General features: G+C 39.5%; 1 protein-coding gene across 1 annotated transcript in view; it reads left to right on the top strand.

Annotated features, from left to right (window-relative positions):
* Positions 1-27,289, top strand: part of ERC2 (ELKS/RAB6-interacting/CAST family member 2) — a 645,944-nt gene that overhangs the window by 284,081 nt on the left and 334,574 nt on the right. Inside the window, exon 6 of the mRNA XM_065408253.1 lies at positions 18,707-18,874. Coding sequence (XP_065264325.1) covers positions 18,707-18,874 — 168 coding nt within the window. The remainder of the gene's footprint in view (positions 1-18,706; positions 18,875-27,289) is intronic.

The raw sequence follows: 27,289 nt of genomic DNA, 5'->3' as shown, positions 1-27,289 counted from the left end.
AAGGGGAGAAGTAAATTCCAGAGTCAAGGATGAATCACTGAGAACTTCCGCTCTGAAATAATAAAAATACTATTTCTCTATAGTAGCACCCATAACAAAGTACCGGTAGTTACTTTCCATACATTCAAGGAAGAATGGTCCCTGCTCTGAGGAGCTCACAACCTAAGGAACAAGGACGTACTGCATATCTTATGACAGATTCTGTTGTTACATAATTTCTAGTCCTATTTCAAGACCAGGGAGGTAATTTAAGAATCCAACCTTTATATATAAAATCTCATTTAGCAGAGTTAAGCCTGCAGTCATGGTTTCCACTCATTTGGTGGAACTAGAAACATAAAAGAGAATCTCAGCTTTTATTGTATTTTTAAAAATAATTCTGTAGCCCTTCTCCCTTGTAAATTAAGACTTGAAAATGTAGCTCAGTCTCTACAGCTGAAAGAAATGAGCAGCTGGGCTCTACTTTTGCAGTATTTGGCTAGGGGTACTTGAATAGTCTCTCCACACATACATCTGATGCAACATGACACAGTTAAATTATCATCTAGCTAATCCTCTCTGAAATAGTTAAACTGGCCTTCTGCATAGAATTGTGATAATTGTGGAGTAGATTTGGGGATCAGGGCACATCCAAAAATTCTGAGATCAGCTGTGGTGTCTGTCACTTCCTCATCCCAAGAGCCAGTATTAATATAGATATGTTTTGGAGGACTTTGCAAGAATCCAGGGAATGACTATTATATTAAATTGCTTCCTGCTGCATGGGACCCTGGAATACAGAAGAATAAACAGCCCTTTCTGTTAACAGATACATATAATAGGCTGTGGGGAATGATAAATATATTTACAAGTTACGGATGGCCTCAAAACCAGCAAGTTCCACACTGTGAAAGTTGGAAGTCTAACCTAAGGGACTACATTTTGACATGTGTAGATGGGGATTATGCCAGAGCCTCTGTTTAGACTGCAGCATATGTACACTGGGTTGAGACAGCATGAGTCATCAGGCTTTTTCCCAAAGTAGGGCATTTTGGGATAACTATGGGCCGCTTTACTATACAAGGCCACAACAGTCCATGAAGTTCACTTCAGTGGGAATAAAGGTAAGAGACGGAACAAAGAGTCTCTGAGCTGAGGTTTGCAAAGTTCTGCTATGCTTGCATGGTTCAATCAGAGTGGTAGGGGGTGAAAATGGAGAGTTGTTTTGTACTCCAACAAAGATTTCTTGCTTTGTATCTTTTTTTGTTGTTTTTTGTTTTTATAGGTTGGGTAAAATATCCCAGATAATCTCTTTGCTTTTCGTGCATGTAGTGATGCAGGACTAACCCCTGCGGCGCCTCCTGCTGGTCGTCTCTGGGAATTAGCTCTGCCAGCTTTGGAGCACTCTCTGCAGGCCGGTGTCCCACTGCCGCTTGGCCCCCGTGTCCCTCCCGGACCCGGTGCCCCGTTATCTGAGGTGCTGCCCCCTGGCAGTACACCCCTTAGTCTCAGGGTCTCCCCTCCCTGGGGAACCCCCACCCCCTATCCCCACCTCGCCTCAGTGTAAGATTACTGCCAGTCATCAACTAGCCCCCGTTCCCTGGGGCAGACTGCAGTGTATGCCACTCATCCCTGACAAGGGGGGTTTGGGCCTGCTGCCTTTCTCTGCAACCCAGTACCTCTATGGGGCCTTGGACTAGGCCCTGCAGCCTGGGGAGTTGCCAGCCTGGAGCTCCCCAGCCCCACCTTACTCTAGGTACCCTGAGCTTCCCAGCAGCCATGCCCTGCTCTCTCCCAGCCTGGAGAGAGACTGTGTGCCTATACTCCTGGCTCAAGCCTTTTATAAGGGCCATCTGGGCTCTGTTTGGGGCGTGGCTGCAGCTCTGCCTGCTTCCCCCAATCAGCCCAGTGGATGCTTTCTCCTGCCACAGCCCTTTCCTAGGGCTGTTTTAAGCCCCTCAGGGCAGGAGTGGGTGTCCACCCCACTACAGTGCATTAATAATGATTGTTAATTTATCTATTGCCTGTTGAGTACTCATGATATTTACCCTGCACCTCGGACTGTGAGATGTGAAGGGAAAAGGAGTTAAGAAAATAATTGTGTACCGTGATGTTTATAACTTTGCACCATAGGAAAATGTGTGACCAATGATCTGCATGGTCACAAAGAGTGTGACTGAAAAGCAGGAGAAAGAAATAAGGAACTTGCTGTTTGAGTCCTTTTGGAGAAGGTGGAGCACATCCATGGAGCAAGTAATTAAGGAAATCATCTGCAAACACTTGGAAGGTGGTAAGGTGATAGGGAACAGCCAGCATGGATTTGTAAAGAACAAATCATGTCAAACCAATCTGATAGCTTTCTTCGATAGGATAACGAGTCTTGTGGATAAGGGAGAAGCTGTGGATGTGGTATACCTAGACTTTAGTAAGGCATTTGATACGGTCTCGCATGATATTCTTATCGATAAACTAGGCAAATACAATTTAGATGGGGCTACTATAAGGTGGGTGCATAACTGGCTGGATAACCGTACTCAGAGAGTTGTTATTAATGGTTCCCAATCCTGCTGGAAAGGCATAACGAGTGGGGTTCCGCAGGGGTCTGTTTTGGGACCGGCTCTGTTCAATATCTTCATTAACGACTTAGATATTGGCATAGAAAGTATGCTTATTAAGTTTGCGGATGATACCAAACTGGGAGGGATTGCAACTGCTTTGGAGGACAGGGTCATAATTCAAAATGATCTGGACAAATTGGAGAAATGGTCTGAGTTAAACAGGATGAAGTTTAACAAAGACAAATGCAAAGTGCTCCACTTAGGAAGAAAAAATCAGTTTCACACATACAGAATGGGAAGAGACTGTCTAGGAAGGAGTACGGCAGAAAGGGATCTAGGGGTTATAGTGGACCACAAGCTAAATATGAGTCAACAGGGTGATGCGGTTGCAAAAAAAGCAAACATGATTCTGGGATGTATTAACAGGTGTGTTGTGAGCAAGACACGAGAAGTCATTCTTCCGCTTTACTCTGCTCTGGTTAGGTCTCAGCTGGAGTATTGTGTCCAGTTCTGGGCACCGCATTTCAAGAAAGATGTGGAGAAATTGGAAAGGGTCCAGAGAAGAGCAACAAGAATGATTAAAGGTCTTGAGAACACGACCTATGAAGGAAGGCTGAAAGAATTGGGTTTGTTTAGTTTGGAAAAGAGAAGACTGAGAGGGGACATGATAGCAGTTTTCAGGTATCTAAAAGGGTGTCATAAGGAGGAGGGAGAAAACTTGTTCACCTTAGCCTCTAAGGATAGAACAAGAAGCAATGGGCTTAAACTGCAGCAAGGGAGGTCTAGGTTGGACATTAGGAAAAAGTTCCTAACTGTCAAGGTGGTTAAACACTGGAATAAATTGCCTAGGGAGGTTGTGGAATCTCCATCTCTGGAGATATTTAAGAGTAGGTTAGATAAATGTCTATCAGGGATGGTCTAGACAGTATTTGGTCCTGCCATGCGGGCAGGGGACTGGACTCGATGACCTCTCGAGGTCCCTTCCAGTCCTAGAATCTATGAATCTATGAATAAGGCAGTGTAGTTGCATTGTGGGGAGCTTTGTCAATCATGTTTAATGTGGGTGTTTTGGACCTAATTATGGTAAGGTGGATGTGACAGAGCTATTGTTGTACTTGAGTGGTGATTGTCCATATGAGTGAGGGAGTGGTGTCTGGATGCGTTATGCTTGCATAATCCAGGAATAGAGAGAATGGGCCAAATTGTTGGCATAACTCCATTGAAGTCAGTGGATTTACACCATTTGAGAATTAGCACAATGCTTTAAGGCACCCAGAAAGGTACACTCTCATCAGTGGCTTCTGCAGCATCCTCTCCCCACTCTTGTGCACAATGAGTGCAGGCCATCTCATTAAGCCTGACTCTTGGGAAGGAGGGCAAGGGGTTCCTTGTGGCAGCTCTAATTTGGCCCACTGATTTTTATTATGATTTTTTCTCCATCTTGTAAATGTCACTATAAATATTCTATCAAATATAGACAAAACAGCTCCTTATATTACACCTTTTAGAGAAAGTATCTCACTGCACACCACATTTACAATCATTGCCTAGTTTGCAATGTAAAATTACATACTGTCAATCAGAGAAATATTGACTGAAGATACGGTTCTAAAGGGCACTGATTAACAGCTATTCATATTCTTTTAAAAGATAAGTATTTAAATGAACTTTTGCAAAATTAATTATTTAATATTACATTATATGAAAATAGTTTCTTGGCATTTAATTGCTGTTTCCCATTTCTCTTGTTAATATGCAATTGTATATACACTGAAGACATACTTTTCTATAGTTAGTCTGGTCCTTGTTCAAAATGAATTCTATGGGGAATCAAGCAGCAGTTCTGACTCAAGCATTTCTCTTTGGAGTAACTTGTGCTGTTCTTGGAGACAGAAATATATTTAACTTGATAATTTCGTATGTTGCACTCATGTAGTGTTTCCCCCACATCAGTGTGTCAGTTTCATATTTACGTAGACACATGTTGAAGAATGCCTATTACAGTCTTCACAAAAATTAATGAATTAAGCCTCACACAAGATAAGTAATATTTCTATTTTAAAGATGAGTAAACTGAAGCACAGAGGGTTGAACCAGATTTTCCAAAGTGTGTGCACCTGACTTGCATGCAAACAAACTCTCATGCACATACTTGTATCCTTGTGCAGATCCCCGGATATGTACATACAGTGGACTTCGTGTGAGTATATTTGGACAATTGAATAAACATGCCCCAGCAGGACAATGGAGACTCCCTGGAAAGGCTATTTATTTGCTAATGACTCTGCCCCACTACCCCCTATGAGACAAAGGGGGTTGTGGATGTAAGTGCAGCATGGCTGGGACATGAGGTCCTATACTGGGACTCATGACCAAAACTGTGCTTATAAACAGGAGGGCTTCTATGTGTGCTCAAGCAGAGAGAGACCAGAAGACAAGACTGGGCTGGAGGAGATGGGGTGCAGAAGAATCCTGAACTTCCTGGAAAACACTGGCTAAGATGCAAAGGACATGGAGGGTGAGGAAGCTGGGGCAGGGTCTTATGTACAAGTGTTTATTTTTCTATAGCTCTGTATATCTCTTGTGCTTTCTCTGAGAGTAAAATGTGTGTGTGTTTAGAAATTCCTTTGCAGTGTGCGTGTTGCTTGCTTACACTGTCATGTAACCCCCAAAGAGGAAAATAGTAAACCAGAGAGTCCACAAGTTTGGTGGAATACTGGGAGCATGCAGCAGCTACTGGAGAGGCTTGGGAGAGCTGCCACTAATTTCAGGGCCTAGGTTATTGGACTGTGAGGTCCCCGCTGCCAAGAGAGGTGTCAGACATGAGGTCTGCACCTGAAACCTGTGCCTAGAGGCCAAGAGCCAAAGAGACAAGGCTTAAACTCTGCCCAGACTCAGCAAGCCAAAAGCACGTGGGACCCAAGGTTTGGGTCCAGTACAGCAGCCTGGTGAGCATTCAGGAGTGGGAGTTCCCCAATTACTGGTACTCAGAAAATGTAAATGTGAATTCCTTTGAAGTTTACCTCCACTAATATGGAATCTAGCTAGAGTCTGGCTTCCCAAAGGGGAAGAAGGTCCCAGCTTGTGTCCTCAGGGGTATTCAGGTGGGAATTGTGAAATAAAGAATTTGAAAGTGGTTAAAAGCTGAACCTTTGAGGAGACTTGGAGACCCCTGTGGGTCTGCAAAGAAGCAGGCTGTATCAAGACTAAGTTGGGCCTCTCAAACTGCTTGAGGGAAATATGAAGCTTAGGTAAGACCATATGTGTTTAAGCTCTTGTTGTTTAACACTTTTACTCTGTTGGTCATGTTACACTAGATAAGTAATACTTTGGCTTGAACAAGCTGTCTTGTGTCACTGCATTTATCAACTGGTCACAGCTCCCAGTGAGAGCTCTATAGCAGGGACCAAACAAAGTTGGATCTACTGAGGAGAAAACAGCTGGTAAACAGGGGGGTGCTGTAGTATAGTAATCCAGTCTCAAAGCAGGATCATGATATTCAATTCTGAGGAAGTGTAGGCCTGTCATTTGAAAGAGGTGCTCCTGGAGAGAATGAGAAGTCAAAGATACAGTTTACCCCTGGAACCAGCACACAGGCCCATTGCCTTTATAGTATAGAGATTTTATCTATTTCCAAGTCCTTTGTTGAGATGCATTTTGCTGTTGCTGTTGTGACTAAATTAGCAACCTAATAACAGTTTTCAGTAAAAGATTGGTATCCCAACTATTTATAATCATTGACCTCAACTATTTATAGTAAAACAATCTGAAAAAGCAGAACTAATGCCATTTTTTCTTACTACTTGTTGTATATAAATGTAGTGGATATTCATTGGTACCTTTTACATTATTAGTAAATTATACGCTATTTTGGCATGAAGCAGTTCAGTGTATTGACACAACTTTATGGAAGAGCATTGTGGTGTGTTGAATTTAATTTCTATTTGTTTAAAAATAAAATCGGAAGGTTATTGAAGACAGGATTTTCAAAAGTTAAGTTACCAAGATTGATAGTTTTGTAAATTGGTTTTAAGTATTTTGAATTTACAACTATCATTATGTTGCAAAATAACATTGACTTTGGAATGACTTACTTCCTTTTGCAGTAATTCAGAAAATATTATGACAGCTATAGTTTTATAGTGAGCATAAAAATCAGTGAGGTAAGTTCAGTGAGGTAAGGTTAGTGTTGGAAGTTTTATTAACGAAAACTTTAAGTATTAACACATGACTTACAATTCCCATGTGTTTTCTGAAATTTGCTGGAACTGAACTGAACATTAAATTCTGAACTTTGGACGAGTCACTTAAAACCACCTAATTTTAGTGCTAGAAGTAGCCAAAAATGTAAATATTAATAAAACAGCTTCTTTTATACAGTTGGCTGCATTGTTAATCCACATATGATCAGAATTCCGTGCTGCAGATGATGTAAGTCCAATCTACACTGTGTTTCAAACTGACTGAAGGAATGATTTTTATACTCGATTTAAACTCTCTTCCATCTAAGCCATTTTCTAATATTATTTGGCCACCCAACATTACTTCCATGGGGAGGGCATGATAACCAAGCAAATTTTGGCCTAGAGGAGAGGAGAATGAAAGGAGGGTCAGCCTCCTCTGCAGCATGAAGAGTCTGCTGCCAAGCTGGGGACCTTCACTAGAGAAGGGGTCTGTCTAGAGCAGGGGTCAGTAACCTTTCAGAAGTGGTGTGCCGAGTCTTCATTTATTCACTCTGATTTAAGGGTTCGCGTGCCAGTAATACATTTTACTGTTTTTAGAAGATCTCTTTCTACAAGTCTATAATATATAACTAAACTATTGTTGTATGTAAAGTAAATAAGGTTTGTAAAATGTTTAAGAAGCTTCATTTAAAATTAAATTAAAATGCAGAGCCCCCCGGACCGGTGTCCAGGACCCGGGCAGTGTGAGTGCCACTGAAAATCAGCTCGCGTGCCGCCTTCGGCACGCTTGCCATAGGTTGCCTACCCCTGGTCTAGAGTCTTCAGTGGCAGAATGGGAATGATTCATGCAGTGTCCAACCATTGCCCCCCTGAGAAACAAGCAGGGAATCACTGGAAAAGTTAATACATCATGCCTATTACACTGAAAGGGGATTTCCCCTCCCTTGCCCTACAGGATGGAATTCATCTGGAAAAACAATGAGGATTCTGGTGGCACCTTAAAGACTAACAGATTTATTTGAGTATCAAAGGGGTAGCCGTGTTAGTCTGGATCTGTAACAGCAGCAAAGAGTCCTGTGGCACCTTATAGACTAACAGACGTTTTGGAGCATGAGCTTTCGTGGGTAAAAAACCCACTTCTTCAGATGCATGGAGTGGAAATTACAGATACAGGCATAAATATATATTGGCACATGAAGAGAAGGGAGTTACCTTAGAAGTGGAGAACCAGTGTAGAAGGCCAATTCAGTCAGGGTGGATGTGGTCCACTCCCAGCAATTGATGAGGAGGTGTCAATACCAAGAGAGGGAAAATTGCTTTTTGTAGTGAGCCAGCCACTCCCAGTCCCTATTCAAGCCCAAATTGATGGTGTTAAGTTTGCAAATGAATTGTAACTCTGCAGTTTCTCTCTGAAGTCTGTTTTTGAAGTTTTTTTGTTGAAGAATGGCTACTTTTAAATCTGTTATTGAGTGTCCAGGGAGACTGAAATGTTCTCCTCCTGGCTTTTGTATGTTACCATTCCTGATGTCTGATTTGTGTCCATTTATTCTTTTACGTAGAGACTGTCCGGTATGGCCAATGTACATGGCAGAGAGGCATTGCTGGCACATGATGGCATATTTCACATTAGTAGATGTGCAGGTGAATGAGCCTCTGATGGCGTGGCTGGTGTGGTTGGGTCCTATGATGGCGTTGCTAGAGCAGATATGGGGACAGAGAAGGCAACAGGTTTGTTACAGGGATTGGTTCCTGGGTTAGTGTTTCTGTGGTGTGGTGTGTAGTTGCTGGGTGAATATTTGCTTCAGGTTGGAGGGCTGTTTGTAAGCGAGGGTTGGCCTGCCTCCCAAGGCCTGTGAGAGTGGGGGATTGTTTTCCAGGGTAGGTTGTAGATCATTGATGATGCACTGGAGAGGTTTTAGCTGGGGGCTGTACATGATGGCCAGTGGTGTTCTGTTATTTTCCTTGTTGAGCCTGTCCTGTAGTAGGTGACTTTTGGGTACCCGTTCAACTGATGGGATTCCCACGAAGAGAACTTTGTGGAGTTTCCTTTTCCATATACATGCAGGGGACAGTATGGTCATGTGTTTACAAACTGTGTTCTAGCCTATATCTCAGGCTGCCGTCCCTCCCTAGGTGAAAACTTAGTTAACTGCCATAAATCTCTCCCTCCTTTGCCAATATTCCTTAAGTATTTACTGCTTAAGTATTAAAAGGAGGATACTAAATCAGATTACCTCTCTAATGAATAAACAACTCTTTAAAATTAAAAAGAATTGCTAAATTAAAAATTCAACGAGGTCTGCAACTACAGAATTTAAACTTTAGCACTAGAAAAGTAAAATGAGTGCTTCTGATTTTCACACTTCAGGGACGCTGGCTTACAGCAAAAGAGCTGAGTCAGCCTGTGTCACTTAAATTAGGAGGAATCTGTTGTGATCCACTTCTAGAAATACCTAGATATGCTATGACAATTAAGGGAGTGCTGATGAATCCTATAAAGCATATCAAAATATCTCAGTAGGAAGAACTTTAACTTCTTGTAAATAAGTTTAATGCAAATATGGGTATTGAATGTCGATTTTTTTTAAAATGATAAAATTCAAGTGTTTACAACAGATCCTGATCCTGCATCTTCTTGTGTGAGGCAGATTGCTGTGCTCCTGTAGAGCCTTATGGAAGTCAGTGGGGCAGGGTGGGGGGTGTGTGTGTCTATATGGGGGTAGGAGTCCACTCACATGCAGGAAGTTTCAGGACTGGAGCCATATATTATAAAAGAGTATATGATACATTGTGATACAAATCTCTGGCGTTTACCTGTCATAAGGATCATGTCATGGGTAACATGGATTAGGGAATTACTGTGCAGAATGGGGCCATTTTAGCAGGCATAGTGCATAATTTTTTTGTTAAGAGAAAATCTTCACTTTAAAACATTTTATGAACCTGTTTTTCGGAGATGATCCATTCGGGAGATGGTTAACCAATTCACCAACCAGTCAAGAATTCAGCATCTGAAAACTGCATGAGTAGTAATAAATGTATCCATTCTACATTTTCACGTTTCCATATAGTAAAAGTATAATATTCAATTGCACAGGATTCAAGTATCTGCGATTTTGCGGTAGGGAAAAATTCTTCTTTTAAATGGGTGTATTGTGTTCCTGCCTTTTCTTTTGAGAAATGGATGTGCATTGAAGTCCACAATTTAAGTTAGTATTTGATAAGTTCTGTTTTGTAACATTTCAATGTATAAAAATATGACAGGCAAATATGCTGGCATTTAGTTTTATTTTATAGTTAAATTTCATGCAAAATATGGGGCAGCATTTTAAAAGAGCATGAAAAACACCTGCTGTGCATATACTACTCAGGTCTGTGTGGTTACAAGGGGATGAGCACACACAAATTTCTGATGGAGGCCTGTTTCTTAGGCTAGGTCTACACTACAGCGGGGGGTCAACCTAAGATACGCAACTTCAGCTACGTGAATAGCGTAGCTGAAGTGGCGTATTTTAGGTCGACTTACCTGGCTGTGAGGACGGCGGCAAGTCGACCGCTGCCGCGCCGCCGTCGACTCCGCTACCGCCTCTTGCCGCGGTGGATTTCCGGAGTCGACGGTAGAGCCATCAGGGATCGATTTTATCGCGTCTTCACTAGACGCGGTAAGTCGATCCCCGATAGACCGATTGCTACCCGCCAGATCGGCGGGTAGTGAAGACGTGCCCTTAGTTTATCAGCTGTGGCACCCCTTAAGGCTGCTGCACCAACTACCCATGTAATGAGTGGCAGCACAGAAATGGAGCAGGCTCTGCAGAGCTGGCACAGGAGGGGACAGAACAAGGGGAAGAATGGACAGAACCGTGGCTCTGTCCCTCTGTCAGGAGTAGGCAACCTATGGCACGTGTGCCGAAGGCGGCACGCGAGCTGATTTTCAGTGGCACTCATACTGCCTGGGTCCTGGCCACCGGTCCGGGGGGCTCTGCATTTAAATTTAATTTTAAATGAAGCTTCTTAAACATTTTAAAAACCTTATTTACTTTACATACAACAATAGTTTAGTTATATATCATAGACTTATAGAAAGAGACCTTCTAAAAACAGTAAAATGTATTTCTGGCACGCGAAACCTTAAATCAGAGTGAATAAATGAAGACTCGGCACACCACTTTTGAAAGGTGGCTGACCCCTGCTCTATGTGCTAAGTAGGGTTACCAATAGACCCTTATTACAAGGGACGTCCCGTGACTTTTCATCTCTGTACAACAAGATTGGGAGTGCTGCAAAATGAAGCAAGAAATACTCCTGGTGAATGTATTATTATTATTATTATTATGTATTATTATTCTTTTATTATTTATTAATGATAATTAGTAATATCGGGAGGAGGGGTGGGATGGGGTGATAAGAAAACAGTCCCTTGTTTTTTAAATACAATGTTGGCAACCTTAGTGCTAAGTGATAATATTCTGTGCCAAATAGAGACCCAGCAGAGTTTAGTCTCCCTTGCCCGCTAGAGCAATGGATGGACTGAGAGGGAGACTGTGACTTTGAGCAGCACACTGCCTTTTATTCAGTAGCGATCATTATCTCATGATCTAGTCCATAGCATTCGACGTGAAAAGTCAGGAGTGTATTGTTAACACATTAAAAAGAAAAAATACAGCCAAACCTGTGTCTTAGCAAATATTTTTAATTTTGGTGTTAAAAGAAGTAATTCTTAACAATGAAACACAGCATTGCTTCTGTACATTTTATTTCCTAGCAGAGCTGCACAACCTTTAAAGCAGTTTCATAAATGATATATATAATATGGCATACAAGTTAAACATATAACAGTGAGGTACTTCCAAAAATAGATGTCACTGCTGGAACTGGACATGAGTAGTGGGTGATGGTATGAAGACTAATAAAGTTTGACTTTTAATTTGGCATTTTTTGCAACTTACATGAACTTTTCCTTTTTTTTTTAAAGTATACGCTACTATTGAAATGTTATAAAAGTGTTGCATATTGCCGGACCAAATGACAGGTTTTAATATATTAAATACTTGAAATAAGTAAGAGAAAAAATAAGCTAGACAAAAAATAAAAAGCAGTCTACTTATACAATGGTCTTTGAAAGGCTTTATGTATGGGGTATCTCATCGGATTTTGCTTTGTTTTTCTGGGAAAAGATGTTCTCTAAATTGCCAAGTTTTACTAGTAAGTGAACTGCCAAAGTTTGAAGGGGCTGGGGGAATGAAGGACTTTGAGTGAAAAAACGAAGAGAGGGTTCTTGTGTACAAAAATTGCTTATATATATGCACACATACACCTGATGCTGTAATACGATCAATGTTCCAGTTCTTTTTTGGTCATATTTAAAATGCAGTTAGGCGGAAGAGGCAGACAGGTTTTCACAGCATGCTGCAGTAAGGTGGTTTTTTTTTTTTTTTCATGATTTTGTGATAACATTTTTAGGGAAGACAAAGATAATTTGTAACCTCGGAAAATCAACCTGGGTGTATACCAGACACTCTTTTGCTCCTTAGCTTCTACAGAGCATGAAGATGATTTAATAGCTTTTGGTTTCACACCATTTGGAGGTTCACATTTGACTTATGAAATGTCATTCTCGCTTAGTACCAAGCTGATGATATACTCTAAAAGGTTGACTGCAGTTCAGCGGAGGTAGTTTAACTTTCTGAGAAATGCAAACATTTTGGTTCATGATTATTAGAGGCTGAGAGAAAAATTAAAAGCGGGGGAAATGATTGATCAACATGACCAGTTTTCCTCCAAACGCCTGTGTATGCCTGTGAATGGAAAATAAATCCATATTCACAAGGCCCCACACAGTCTGTGTGCCTACTCACTCTTCCCAACTGGCTCTGCCCTTCTGAATAGGCTCAAGCAGAGCAATGATCACAGGGACTGACTGCTGCTGCCTGTGTGTGATACAGTGGGGATCACCTACTGACCCTTTGGCTATAGGCAGACAACAGAGCATTAGGCATAGGACTACTCACAACTGGGAGAGTAAAGGAAAAAGTCCTAGCGGTGTGGTAGAACACCTGGCAGAATTGGGAAGAAGGAGCAGCCAACCTTGGGAAGAAGGAGCAGCCACTAACTTGAACTGCACCTCCTCCCCTGGAGAACAGGAGTGGAGAGAGAGAGAATGTGTGTGTTAAGTTCCAGCACACATCTCCTCACCATTTTCTTTTAGCAGCCAGAAGGGTGAAGGGGATGTTATAGATGGCATGTAAATTGTGTACTTTGTCTAATATTCTGCCTTAGATCTGCAGTGGATTTGCTGTCACCTGCAGGTTTTAATCTGAGCTCTCACATGTGCTTGTATGTAAAGTGCCTAGCATACATTTGGAGCTGTATTGATTAAAAACTAGTAATAAAACACAAAGTTTCTTCACAAAGAAGAACAGGGAACATTGAACAGGATGTTGGCAGACAGACGTCACTGCATCAGTTATTCTTGGATCATGTTTTCAAGCTTTTATTTGCAACCATGAGAGGTAGAAACTTTTTTTTCCCAAAGTGAAAGCTTGAAATACTGTCACAATTACATGATTCCAACAGCTGGGAATCTAGGGACTATGTTTAAATCTATTCCTGCCTTGGGCCAGATCCTGCCTCTTATGGAAGAGTCTAATTAATCTCAATGAAAGAGCCTTTACATTAGGAACCATGATCCGCTCACTTTGCAGTGTACAAAACACCTATGGGCCTGAACAAAACACATCACTGTGATAAGATGCAAATATTCTGATGGACTTGAGCATGGAGCAAGAATTTAGCCATTAGTTTTTAACGAGAAAAATAATACTTTTCGGAGGTTTGGGTTCTACCTTTAGTAGTGTAGAAAGCCATAAAGTGTTACTTACTATATCAGGGGTCGGCAACCTTTCAGAAGTGGTGTGCTGAGTCTTCATTTATTCACTCTAATGTAAGGTTTCGCGTGCCAGTAATACATTTTAACATTTTTAGAATGTCTCTTTCTATAAGTCTATAATATAGAGCTAAACTATTGTATGTAAAGTAAATAAGGTTTTTAAAATGTTTAAGAAGCTTCATTTAAAATTAAATTAAAATGCAGAGCCGCCCGGACCGGTGGCCAGGACCCGGGCAGTGTGAGTGCCACAGAAAATCGGCACACGTGCCATAGGTTGCCTACCCCTGTACTAAATCAGGTGTGGAAGGGCAATTTGCAGTTTCATAGTACATGTGCTAATCTAAATGTAGGGATTTGTTGGACTGGCCTAGCAGTTAACCACCAGAAGAGAGATGGGAGAAAGGAGGCCATGGACCTACCCCCTTTAAATCTAGCCAAGAGAGCAGGCTGTCTGCAGAGGGAAGTGTGTGGTGCACTCCTTGAAGCAGCCATACTTCCCCTGCACAAGTAGGAACTCTGAGAGGTACCAATTCTGATTTTCAGAGGTGCTGAGCAGCACTGGTTCCTGTTGACTTTAAGTGTGAAAATGCTGATGCTCAGCACTTCTGAGAATCAGCCTCATAATGCCTTTCTGAGGAGCAACACTTTTAGAGCTCCTGCTGCAGTGATGCCTCCCATCCACTCAATTGCAGGCTAGTGCCTTAAAGGCACAATAGATTTGCTCAGGGCAACATAGCAGGTCTCCTGGTTTTTGTTTTGTTTTAAAAGTCACTTTGAGGCTTGCATTTTACGCTTGTGGACTGTAAGACCTATTATTATTATGTTGTTCTTATTCAAAATCTTCATAAAAAGAAAAGAGAAAAAAATCCAATAAACTATAGTGTAAATCTTTTTCCCAGTGTATAGAAAAGCAATGAGCCATTTTAAGAGCAGGAAGAACACGCATCCTGAGATTCAATAGATCATCTAAATTGGTCCCAAACTGAATTTTAAAAATGGCTTTGCAAAGACTTTTGTTCAGAACAAATTTAGCATTACAAAACTCACAATATAAATCAAAATAAATCAGATTTCTTTGCAGATTAGTTTGTACTCTAACAATGTGCAGTTTAACCACTAGAAAAAAGGTTGATTGATTAATATACATGACCCTTTCTGACTAGGCTTATTGCACTGCTTAAACATGCCAAAATAACATTTTTCATTGTTACTTAATGCTAGCTTTTTTATTGTGAATTAAATTTCTCATATTTCAGTAAAATGTTGATTTAACTCCAAATCCATCACTTTCTGGTGTTACAGATTTTATATTTGAAATTTTGGATTTGTAAATCTAAAATTTCTCACTTGTTTGAGCTCCTGCAAACTCCCTGCTGGAGGGGAAAGTGTTCTAGGACTACACTGCCATGTACTATAAACATATAATAATGCCTTCTCTGAGTGGAACTTACTGCTTACCTTCGCCTGGTGAGATCCATTTAACACAGACACTGGGTGATTTCAGGGATCAGCCATAGAGAAAAAAGGGTCAGAAAAATTCTACCTTCATTCAAGGAGTATTGCGTGTGCCATTGGCTTTATTCTTTGTATCAAGGTGTTTTAATCTGAATTCTCTAACTTCCAAGTAGTGATAATGTCCGTGTATTGGTGGACTACCTGCAGGCTCTCTCCATCCCAAAATCGCCTCTGCATGCTTTCCAGACTGTAGACTGAGACTGTCCTCCCTCTCCAGAGGAGAAAAAGCAGACCCTGAAAGTAGGCATGTAATACCATTTTTGGCATCTCCTTTCCCATTCCAGGAGGGCCCCAGCTAAAAATTTGGGCCTAGTAGCCGGTCTTCTGGAAAAACAAATAGAAATAGTTCAGTTAAGAATAAATTGTTTTTATTTCTGTAACCCATGGTTGACTTTGATGGGAGTTTGGGGTGTGCAAGGAATGTAGAATTGAATCCATAAAGCTTAGCTCTAACAGTGGTTTGGTTTTATTGATCTCCAATGGCATTTAAAAAGGAGGAATTTCTGAAGAGGAACTTTTGAATGGATTTATGTTAGAGGATCAAATTTTACGTACAGCTAGTCTATCTTAATATTTTGTGACTATAGATTTTCTTGGGAGCTGTCTATTTCATGATCGAATACAGCGTGTATTACTTTTAAAAAATTAAACTTAATCACAAGAAGACTGCAAAAAAACTAATGTTTAGGCTATTTTGATCTGAAAATAACAGAGTAGGGAAGAAAATAATTTGTCATAAATTCATAATGCCTTTACTCCATTCTCCTGGCCAAAACTTCCCCTCCCTGTCTATACTGCTTGGTTTCTTCTCACTGCAGCATAGCTAGTTGCATTTCAGTGCAGCAGTATGTTTATAGAGGGAGATGTGTTTTAAGTGATAATTCAAGGAACCAAATGTGAATTGTAACTCCCATTTAAGTAATAATGGTTACAGTTAAGTGTGTAGTAAAGTGCTTTGCTGAGTTGGGGCTTTGATGAGGATTTAATTGTTTTTTGTGTGTTTCATTTTAACAATATGATTGATAAAGGAAAAAAAGTTAAACACCTGGGCTTATCACCTCCCGCCCCCCTTTTGGCTTTTGCTTCAGTCCAATAAGTTGCCCTTTCCATAACAGCAATGCTTAGGGTAGAGAAAAAATGAGATGTATTTAATGGGTATACTTTCCAATTCAGTTTATTTTCTGTTATTTCTCTTTTCCAGTTTGCTTTATTTACCACACTGTCTATGCTACCTAAGCACCATATTTTACTGCATTTTCCAGCAGAGAGATGTTGCTTTTGCTCTTTCCATTTCTGCAGAACTTTCCATTTCCATTTCTGGAAAGAACTTATACATGAATGTTACTGAATGTCAAGTTCAGCACAGCTTACACAGTGTATTTTGGATTCTTATACTCTACAATCATTCCAAGCTTGGAACTTTTCAATCTTAAATTATTCCAGTGTTGGATCATTTAATTTTCATATTGTTCCTATTCTTTTGTTCCATGTACAATGCAACTTGTTTAAATCCTATATTATCACATTTTCCAGTTGTGTTTTTACTGTTCAATCTCTGACTTCACTTCCCCTTCTCTTCCACATCATCATAATCTGCAATCTGTTATATATATCTATCATAATTAAGAATCTGTATTAGTTATTATGGCCCTGATTCATTAAAGCACTTAAGCATTTGCTTAAGTGCTTTGCTTGGTTGGAATGGAATTTCTCCCATGTATTAAGCACATGCTTAAGTATTTTGCTGAAACTGGGCAATTATTATTATTTTTAAGAAGTTGTGATGAGCTCTTTTACTTCAAATGCCTTTGATTATCATAAATCATAGCCCAATAAGGAAATGTCAAACACAGTAAAGCCTGATGGTTACTATCCATACCATCAACAATGTCAAGTTTGCATACTACATGTTAGTGCAGGCTGTGAGCTCATACAAAGAGCGTCCTGTAGACCTCTTCTCCTCCCGTTCACAATGGAGTAGCCCGACTCCTATTCCACTTGAAAGTATGCATTATCCCTGTGGAAACTACTCATAGCAATTGTTTACATAGAAATGTCATGTGAGAAAAGCATTAACATATTTTTAACTGTGTAGTGCAATAATTATTTAGTCCTTTTTGAAAAAGTCACACTGTCTTCTTGCTCTTCAATCATCCCTCTTTCCATCTTTTCTGTCCCCTTTCTCCCCCTGGCATTGGCTTGTCTGCCACTCTGGTCCTCTTTCTTCTTTACAGTTGTATGTACTTCTTGGCTGCTTGGACCTAGTGTACAGTATATGTACTGCCCAATGCCTGGTTCTCTACTTCCGGGGACATGCTGCCTAGGCACCTGGTCATCCCCTCCCATGCTTACCCTGGTTATGCTGCCTGGTTACTTTGCTCCCTTCTCCAATGGACATTCCTTTCCTGTTGATTATTCTAAATAATGCCTGTCAGCTTCAATCCAATTTGTGCTTGTAGTCCCTGAAGATGGCTTCATTTTTCCTCTCTTATTTTTGATGTAGACAGGTGGGCTTTCTTTCCAATGCTTTTACAGATATCCAGACTCCTAACTGCTATGCAAAAATCTAGCTGCCTGTAGAAACAGCTGTACACACAAGTAGGAACCAGTATCACATGACCTACCAATTCTTTCCAGATCACCAACAAGTGCTCTGCTGACCATATTTTGACAAGTGTTTCAATATGTATTTTTATCTTACTAATACAGTCCACCAACTGTTAAAAGAACAGCAAAGTTGCACGGTTGTATTCAAAAAGTAGAAATTGACACAGTTAAAGTTGAATATGTATTTTCCTTACTCTTGGGGTGCTTACTGGTTTAAATTTAACACTCTATTAATAATTTTGATGGAATTTCATAGTTTGTTTTTTTACAAAGAAATACAAAAGAAAATCCATAATATAGAACAACTTGGTTAGCTACACCTCACAAGGACTAGAGGAAAGGACCTTTCTGCTTCAGAGATGTTCAATTTTTATCTTACAAGATTTGCAGTGAATACAGGAAGTACTCTTGTACTTCATTTATTGAGAGCCTTACAAGATGACGGACGTTGAAGAAGGTAAAGGCTCCTGATGAAACCTTCCCTTTGTTCAGTGGCACCTTCACTATTTCACTCTACAGATAAACTACCGAGGGTACCCTCCCTAGCTGGGTACTTCATGACTTTAGCAAGAAAACTCAAAGTAAAATGCACTGCACGTTCAGAGTACTATTTTCAATGGACTATACGTTTATCAAATCAAAATGAACTTTCCTAGATCATTCATAAGCACCTCAACTTAATGAAGGCTGTTTTAATGTCAAATTTCAACTTAATATTCCAACCTTTACTGTTTTAGAGTTGTTAAACAAACAAAACAACACCACAACTCTAAAGGATAATGTTTTAATGAGAGAGTATATTTATTTAATTCTCTAAAAAAAAATCAACTTTGGGCAGAGAAAATCTTAGTCCAAAAAGTAAAGGTTTCAGATGCAACAGAAAATAGGGGGTTAAAATGGAAAAGCTTATGTAACCTTAACTATTATTTACTACCATTCTTTCCTTAAAGTCTTTGTGTTTCATTTATTGACTACAGGTTGATGCCTTGAGATTACGACTGGAAGAAAAAGAAACTTTTCTTAATAAAAAAACAAAACAACTGCAAGACCTCACAGAAGAGAAGGGAACCTTGGCTGGAGAGATTCGAGATATGAAAGACATGTTAGAAGTAAAGGAAAGAAAAATCAATGTCCTTCAGAAAAAGGTAAGACTTCTAACAAAAGAATATGTTGTAAAATTTGAGAGAAACTAGCAAGAGCATGTATTCATTTATTACAGTATACTGCCTTTAATGTGATATAAAACACAGGGGCTAAGACTGCAATCCTTACTCATGGAAGTAGTTCCTACTGACATGATTTGTCCTATTGACTTCAGTGGGACTATTTCTGTATGGATTATTTACATAAGTGAAGGTTTTGAGATTGGGCCCACCATCTGCAATTATTACATTCAGTATAGAGAACACCATATTCGTGAAGTTAAGGAAAAAAATCTTTAATAAATTCAGATAAAATTCTTTGACTTTCAAAAAAGCCAGATTCTGTTAGCCTTACTCGCATTGAGTAGTGTCACTGAAATGAATGGGACTGCTTAAGGAATAAGGTACTATTCAATGAAGGGGTGACAGAATGTGGCTCAGACTATTTCACTTTTTATATTACACATTTTAAAGATTTGAAAAATAACCTAATTAGAGAACCTAAATTCTTTGAGTTTTTATGTCCTGTGCTTTGTGTGTGCAAAAATCCAAGAAACCAAAGACACACTCCAAAAAGGGGGACAAAAGCCATCATGAAACAATTTATTCCCCCCCCCCAATTTTTTTTTTTTTTTTTTTTAACAAATAGAAAATTTTCCACAGATTCAGCTAACTCACTTTATTTTATTTGGGAGGTTGGCCTTACCTTAATACTGTCCACTCTAGGGAAAGAAACCTTTTTGGAAAGCTACTAGCGTAACACTACATCTGTTCTATGTACAGTCTCTCTCTATATAAAATGAAAGAAGAAAGAGAAGAAAACACAGGGTCCACTAGTATCTGGAATCAAGTATGTTTTAATGTATATTTTTAAAAATAAAAATAAATTCACTTTAAATTTGTAGCCTATCAATAGGTCCCTGCTCCATATTTTGTGATATATATATGAATATATGTATAGTATGTTTAAATGATACGCTTCTTAAAACAGACTGTTGCTAATTATAAGAACAAAATTAAAAGCAAACCAAATATATTCTTCTCCAGGATTCCTCCATCTTTAGCATTGAAGGGTTCATATGGGCTGCATGTGGGTCTATCAGAGGTTGGCTAGATGTGGACGCTTGAGCAATGCAAGATGTGCTTGCATTCTCAGGAATTGAGAACATTGTCCCTGTAGGCCCAGGAAGTAAGGGACTGAGTTCAAGACCAGAATTTGGATCCCTGCCCTCTGTTTTTTTTTTTTTAATGAAATTCTTTAAGAAGAAAAAAGTTGACATTCTTGGATATTCAACTCTAGTTTGTAACCTTGATGATGTGGAAGATATCAAATCATAAACCTTTCATTGATCCTGGATTGAATATTTTTGTTCTGGATCTCAAATTAGGATAATTTTGAAGAGGGGAAAAAATAAGTGTTATGGCTTGTGATTAAAAAAAAAAAGGCAATTATTTGAAGCCAGTCAGAGGTTTGGAATAGCACTAAAATTAGTCCTGGGAGATACTGATCAGTAGGCAGAGTGCAGGACAGGTGCTCAAACGGTTATGATAAAAGTAACTTGTCACAGAAGTATCATAACCAAATTAGGGACATGTGGTCTAGATGAAATTACCATAAGGTGAGTGCATAACTGGTTGTTGAAAAATGGTACTCAGAGTAGTTATCAATGCTTCGCTATCAAACTGGGAGGGCATATCTAGTAGGGTCCTTCAGGGTCCATCCTGTGTCCAGTACTTGTCAATATTTTAATTAAGGACTTGGCTAACAGAATGGAGAAAGTGCTTAAAAATGTGTGGGTGACACTAAGCTGGGGTGGAGTTGCTAGCATTTTGGAGGACAAGATTAGAATCCAAAAGGACGTTGACAAATTGGAGAATTGGTCAGAAATCAACAAGATGAAACTCAATAATGACAATTGCAAAGTACTACATTTAGGTACTGACGATAGGACAAGAAGTAATGGGCTTAATCTGCAGCAAGGGAGGTTTAGGTTATATGTTAGTAAAAACTTTCTGACTAAGGGTAGTTAAGCTCTGAATAGGCTTCCAAGGGAGGTTGCAGAATCTGGAGGTTTTTAAGAACAGGTTAGGCATACACCTGTTAGGGATGGTCTAAGTATACTTGATCCTGCCTTAGCGCATGGAGCTAGATTAGATGACCTCTTGAGTGTCCCTCCAGCCTAACATTTCTATGATTCTAATATGTAGTGAATGTAAGCTTTTGAATATACACTATATTGCATTATTTTTGTTTTTTTGTTTTAGATTATTCCATTGGTGTATGAAAGAGGTACAGTAAATTCTCTACCTACCATACATTCTGTATAAAACCCTGGGTTACCTAATAATTCTGCCCAAAATATCTTCATTCCATTTGATCCCAAAGTTGTACACTTTCATATCAAATTAACTAAAATGCAGTGTTTGTTCTTTTATATCCATGCATATATAAATAGACCTGTAGCCTTTCAAAATACCTGACTTTTTACTGAAAATAACAATTCTAGAGTTGCACTACTATTCCCAACTGAATCCCAGCGTGAACTCTTATTATGATCTAGTAAGTGCGTCCCCTGGAATGTGCATGGTATACAGTGCAAGAAATAAATCTTGGTAAGAACTAATTGCAAAATGTACCAAATTGGTTCTCTAACGTTGGAATTAGTGCCTGACTTTATTTTACTTGAATAATGTACTGCATCAGGATATGTCTGATGTTCATGTTGTACGCTAAGGGCCAAATTCTTGTTTTACTTGCAGAAGAAATGATCAATGGGATTACATGCATGAGGATTTGGCACTAAATCATTCTTTGGGATCATAGAGTTAAATGTATGTGTAGATTTAGACTATATGGGGTATTTGTAATGAGCCCATTGCCATAATATCTAGGTGCTGATTTACCCTGGCATGCCCAGACATAATTATTGTGTAAATATCATAATTTTATTTGTATGGTAGGGATATAATGCATGGAAAATTCTTTTAGAATTACCTTCAGGTCACATTTACAACTTAGTATGAGGCTTTCAAAAGTGTACGAACATGTTTAGGGTTACATTCATTCACAGATGATTTATCTGAAGAAAGTTTAAACTGAAACATTATCACCCTTTCTCCCCAATTGTTTAAATAAATTCACATCATGATACTATAAAGGAAATTTTTTCTGTTTATTTTCCTTATGTCTGATGTACAATCCCAAAGTAGAAATTCTGTAGGTTTCCATCAAAAGTACAGACTTTTCTACACAAAGCTAAAAAGTTAATCTTTTTATCGAGCCCACCTGTATTTAGACTGATTATTCAGAATGTCTTCCTTAAATAAAATCCCAAAAGCCACCCCCCTTTTTTATCCTGTGTGACCCAAAGGGATGTCTCACCCCTTCTCCAGGACCCAGTAAATTATTTTATCCTTTATCCACTAGAGATGTAGAGTGTTAAGTATCAGGGGGTAACCGTGTTAGTCTGTATCCACAAAAACCACAAGGAGTCCGGTGGCACCTTAAAGACTAACAGATTTATTTGGGCATAAGCTTTTGTGGGTAAAAAAAGACTTCTTCAGATGCATGGAGTGAAAATTACAGATGCAGGCATTATTATACTGACACATGAAGAGAAGGGAGTTACCTAACAAGTGGAGAACCAGTGTTGACAGGGCCAATTCAATCAGGGTGGATGTAGTCTACTCCCATTGATGAGGAGGTCTCAATGCCAGGAGAGGGAAAGTTGCTTTTGTAGTGAGCCAGCCACTCCGAGTCCCTATTTAAGCCCAAATTAATGGTGTTAAATTTGCAAATGAATTTTAGTTCTGCAGTTTCTCTTTGAAGTCTGTTTCTGAAGTTTTTTTTTTTTCAAGTATGGCTACTTTTAAATCTGTTATAGAATGTCCAGGGAGATTGAAGTGTTCTCCTACTGGCTTTTGTATGTTATTATTCCTGATGTTCAATTTGTGTCTGTTTATTCTTTTACGTAGAGACTGAATAAAGAATAAATGGACACAAATCAGACATCAGGAATGGTAACATACAAAAGCCAGTAGGAGAACACTTCAATCTCCCTGGACATTCATTTTGTCTTCTCCCTTACACCGGTTCTGTTTTTTTTTTTCTTTCTTAAATCTAGCCTCCCTACTCTATTTGTGCTTTGCTGATGCTGGGTTCCTTTCTCCTTTTCTCCCCTAGTATATACATCCCTGCCATCCTTCTCTCATGCTCCACTGGTGTCCAGTCACTGCTCCACTTTCCTTTTTGGTCCCTTGGATATTTCTCTCCCTGTGGAGCCTTTACTCCAACTGTTGGTAGCCAGACATTTTGGTGCTTAACATTTGAGGTTCATCAGTCTCTAGCAAGAACTGTGTATATTCCAAATATACTATGTGAAATGGAATATGAACTCTTTCAGATGGAACATAAGAGCCTCCGCAGAAACAGATTATTTCGTCCTTCTGGTGAAATATCCTGTCTCTTGCAGTGAACAAGTTGGCATAGGGCTGGAACTAAGGGAGCTGGGGATGTGGCAGCACCCCCTGGCTTGAAGTGGTTTCCCTCATATACAGGGTTTACAGTTTTGTTCAATGGCTTTCAGTACCCCCACTATAATAACTGTTTCAGCACCACTGCTTGGATGCAGATAAATGCATGGTTGCCAAGTTATTCTCTTGAAAACATTGAATATGATGGAACTGCAATTTTAAAAATGTTCACACTAGTCATTAGCCTCTTCTGAAAGTATGACAAGCCTAATTAGGAAGGCTTCATTTTCTTCTATGCGGGGTCAGATTTTGATGGTTTTTTTCCATGTTGAATAACACCTGGCTCTGCGAGTAGTCTTATTTTTTCAGTGGGACTGCTCTGAGTAAGGTCCTACTCAACATACGGCAGAGTGTCAGAATCTGGCCCTAACTTATTGTTTTATATTGCTAGTGTAGAAGCATAAAAATGATTCTATTGAGTACTTACTAATAAAGATGGGAAAGAAAGAAAAGCATTGGGAATATTTTGATAGCCAGGAGTCTTTCTGATGCATATGAAAATTCAAACAACTAAAAAATCCTCACAGAATTGATGTGGTGAGTTCTACAGGTAGGCATCTGAGCCCATGTAGCCAAAATATAGTAGAGAAAAGTAGAGGGCTAGATACTGAGTGATTAATGCACTTTCCTTTTACTCCGTAATTTCAGTGTAGTTGTGAATGATATCCAAATAATGTCACAGAGGAGGCCTTGAAATGGCTTATGGACCTACAACTGCATCCACAGAATGCTGCTCTGCAGATGCCATATGCACATGAGAGAGAGTGTGTAGTTTTGACCAAACTGGAAAACCACTACACTATTCAGTATAATTGTCAGTCTTAGTGGAGGCCCAGGATTGGAACAGCATGCACTTGGATGGTTTGGATCAAGGTGCATTGGCATGGAATAATAATAAACTTATGTCAATGTCAGAGGTGCAGTGTTACTTAATATTTCTTTCTTTTAGAAATTTTGGCACCAGCATTTCATTTTAGTGCCAGTAAAACTGGGTATGCTGCTTTAATAACCATGTTTAGCCTGGCAAAGCTAGTCTTACACCTCATATCTGTCAGTTTAGCATGCAGAGGGGCAGACCTCAGAAATCTTTGTGTATTTCTTACCAATATTTACATGTTCTATGACTGCAGCCACAGTGTAGATTGAAAGGCCAAGGGATATGCAGTGTTACAGAAGGCAGAAAGTGCTGAAGTGGATGACAAGTCTTTTATGTCTTTCCGTGTTCCCAATTTCCTCCTGCATACGGTGGCTAATCCTGATACATTTAGTCCTTGGAATTCATAGGTGTTTGAAAGCCAGTTACATACCACCCTGATATATGACTCTTTGGTGTTGAAAACAGGAGCTTTGTAGAAAGAGAAGAAAGTAGAGGAGTCACTGTTAGATTTTCTTAGGACAGAAGCTTGTGGAAGTTCTTTTAGGGAGGTTTTTTGCAGAGGATTAAAATGAGATAATACAAGTGGGTTAAGAGACTATTTGCTTTCCCCTACAACACACAAACTTTTCATGTAAAATTGTTATCGTTTCCATCTCTACTAGTTTAAGTTTCATGATTGATGAAGTGCTACGTGACTTAAGGCCCTAAACTACCAGCTAATTATGATATTTCCTACAAACTCTAAAGTCTTAACTATAATTTAATAATTAGAATGTGCATGCATAGCAGCTGGATGCTGCACACTTGGTGGTATTGTGCTTCTGAGATTAAATTATAATGTACTATACAGTATGTTGCATGCCCTGCGGTTTAGTGTCTTCTAAAAACAGTAAACTTACATCTTGTCTGATTAAGGCCATAATGAAACAAACAAATATGTCTTAATCTTGAATTTAAAAAGTTTGAAACTATATTAATATTATTAATTTACATAGGCAAGGGATTCTGACTGAGAAGGACAAAACAACTGCACATTCTGGATTCAGAACATTCATGTCTTGAAACAGGAAGAACGGCTGCACCTTTGGACCAGGCTTGGCATGTAAAGCCTAAGCACATTGCTAATATAGTTTGCATCAGATTTTTATAGATTTATAAATTTGGTGTGTGGTCTCAAAATCCCATTGCAGGCTTTAGAATATTTAATGGCAGCTGTTACAATTGTTAGGGAACAGAGGAAATGTGCTGAAAATACCCATGCCCAGATTTTTACAGGTGTTTAGGCATTGCTGTGCTCAGTATTGCCACACCTAGCTGATTTAGGAGCCGTAATATCATTTAAAAAAGGGATTTAGGCACTTGGGAGCCTAAATCCAGTTGATAGGGTTAGACTCCTAAATGCCCTAAATCCCTTGGGTTCAGTTAACCATTGCAAAACTGAGCGCAACAATGTCTAAATACCTTTTCAAAAATATGGACCTTAGCATTGGCAAGACATTGGTGGTAGAGCACTGGATGTTACTACAAACTGTGGCAGATGCTATCAGAGAGCTCTTAAATAAGGTGCAACACGAATTGAGTTTGTAAATAACCAAATCATACTCTTCCACATTAGTGCTAGAATGAGACAACAGATGTAATTGTTTCTTAAAACAGACCCGGGCTCTGACAGCAGATTGTATATGTTGTTTACCTTGCAAGTAATGGTAATTTTTTAATGATGACATCAAAGCTGCTAAGGTGACAGTTGGCTTGTGTATCATATGAAGAAATAGCACCTGTAGAAGTAGATGCCCCAGATAAGAATACTGTCTTCAAAGTACTGAATGCCAGAAAATGTTGTCACTATCTGCTGATGGGTGAAGCTGTGCAACACAAGATAATGTTTGCTTGGACACTCCAGGATAAAAAGGAGATACACCAATGAAAAAAGACTATTTTAAACTATCAGTATTAATCCAAGAACATACCATCATAGAACTGATGTCAGAACAATCTCCATTTGTTTTGTAATGGAGCTCAACTTTAGAGCATTTAGATTAGAACCAGGGAGGAAATGATTTTCCTGTTCTGTAAAATGTTTTGAGACTTCAAAAATTTTTCTTATTTTCCACTGGGATGAAACCAAGACCTTGCAAAGTTTGTCATGAAAAATGAGAGAGAACTACCTGTTACAGAATAGCTACTGGTCCAGTGGTTAGGGCACTCACCAGGGATGTGGGAGGCTTAGGTTCAAGTCCCTGTGTCTCCCACATCCAAAGTGAGTGCTATAACCACTGGGTCAGTCTCTTCAGTTGGAGCTGTTCCATTTTGTATGACTAATTAAACGTTCATTGGGTTAGAGAGAGACTGACTCAGAGCAGAGACTTTAACTTGGATCTCCCACATTCTGGGTGAGTGCCCTAAGAACTGGGCTTTTTGCTATTTGGGAGTGCTATTTCTTGCTGTCTATCATTAGAAATTCCATTCTGGTCCTGAGAAACCTTTCTGACAAACGGTTAGTCAAAACTGATACGTTCTTGGGGGGAAAAAATTGGTTTAAACGAATTTGTATTTTCTGACAAAATATTTTGTCAGCAATCCACGACCAGCTGTAGCACAGACCCAATCAGTCCATCTAAATCAGGGCTGTTCTTAATCCGTTGGGGATCATGAAAAGATTTCAGTGTGGTTATGACCACTGTCTTCCCCCCTCAATTCTCCGCTTTACCCTTTTAAACAAAATTATGGTTCTAGCCCTTATGGTTATGGAGAAAACCTAAAAAACAAACTGAGCATAAACTAACGCAGTTATACTGGCCTGTATCTACAGCCAGTCAGAAACAATAGCTCAAAGTGTTTATCTCACTCAAGACTCTGTGGACTTTGTGATTCTACAGTCATGGATTTTTTCCACTGTGGTGCTGAATCTACCATTTTTCCAATGGAATTTTCCATTTTGCTGTAGCTGAGCTCCCAATACTTTGCTTTGTCTCCCTGCTCTACTTGGACCTGCCTGTGCTGCCGCT

Source organism: Emys orbicularis, chromosome 7, assembly GCF_028017835.1.
Source record: "Emys orbicularis isolate rEmyOrb1 chromosome 7, rEmyOrb1.hap1, whole genome shotgun sequence".
Lineage (NCBI taxonomy): Eukaryota > Metazoa > Chordata > Testudines > Emydidae > Emys > Emys orbicularis.
The sequence above is the reverse complement of the archived record's forward strand: the minus strand, read 5'-3'. Positions and strand labels throughout refer to the sequence as shown.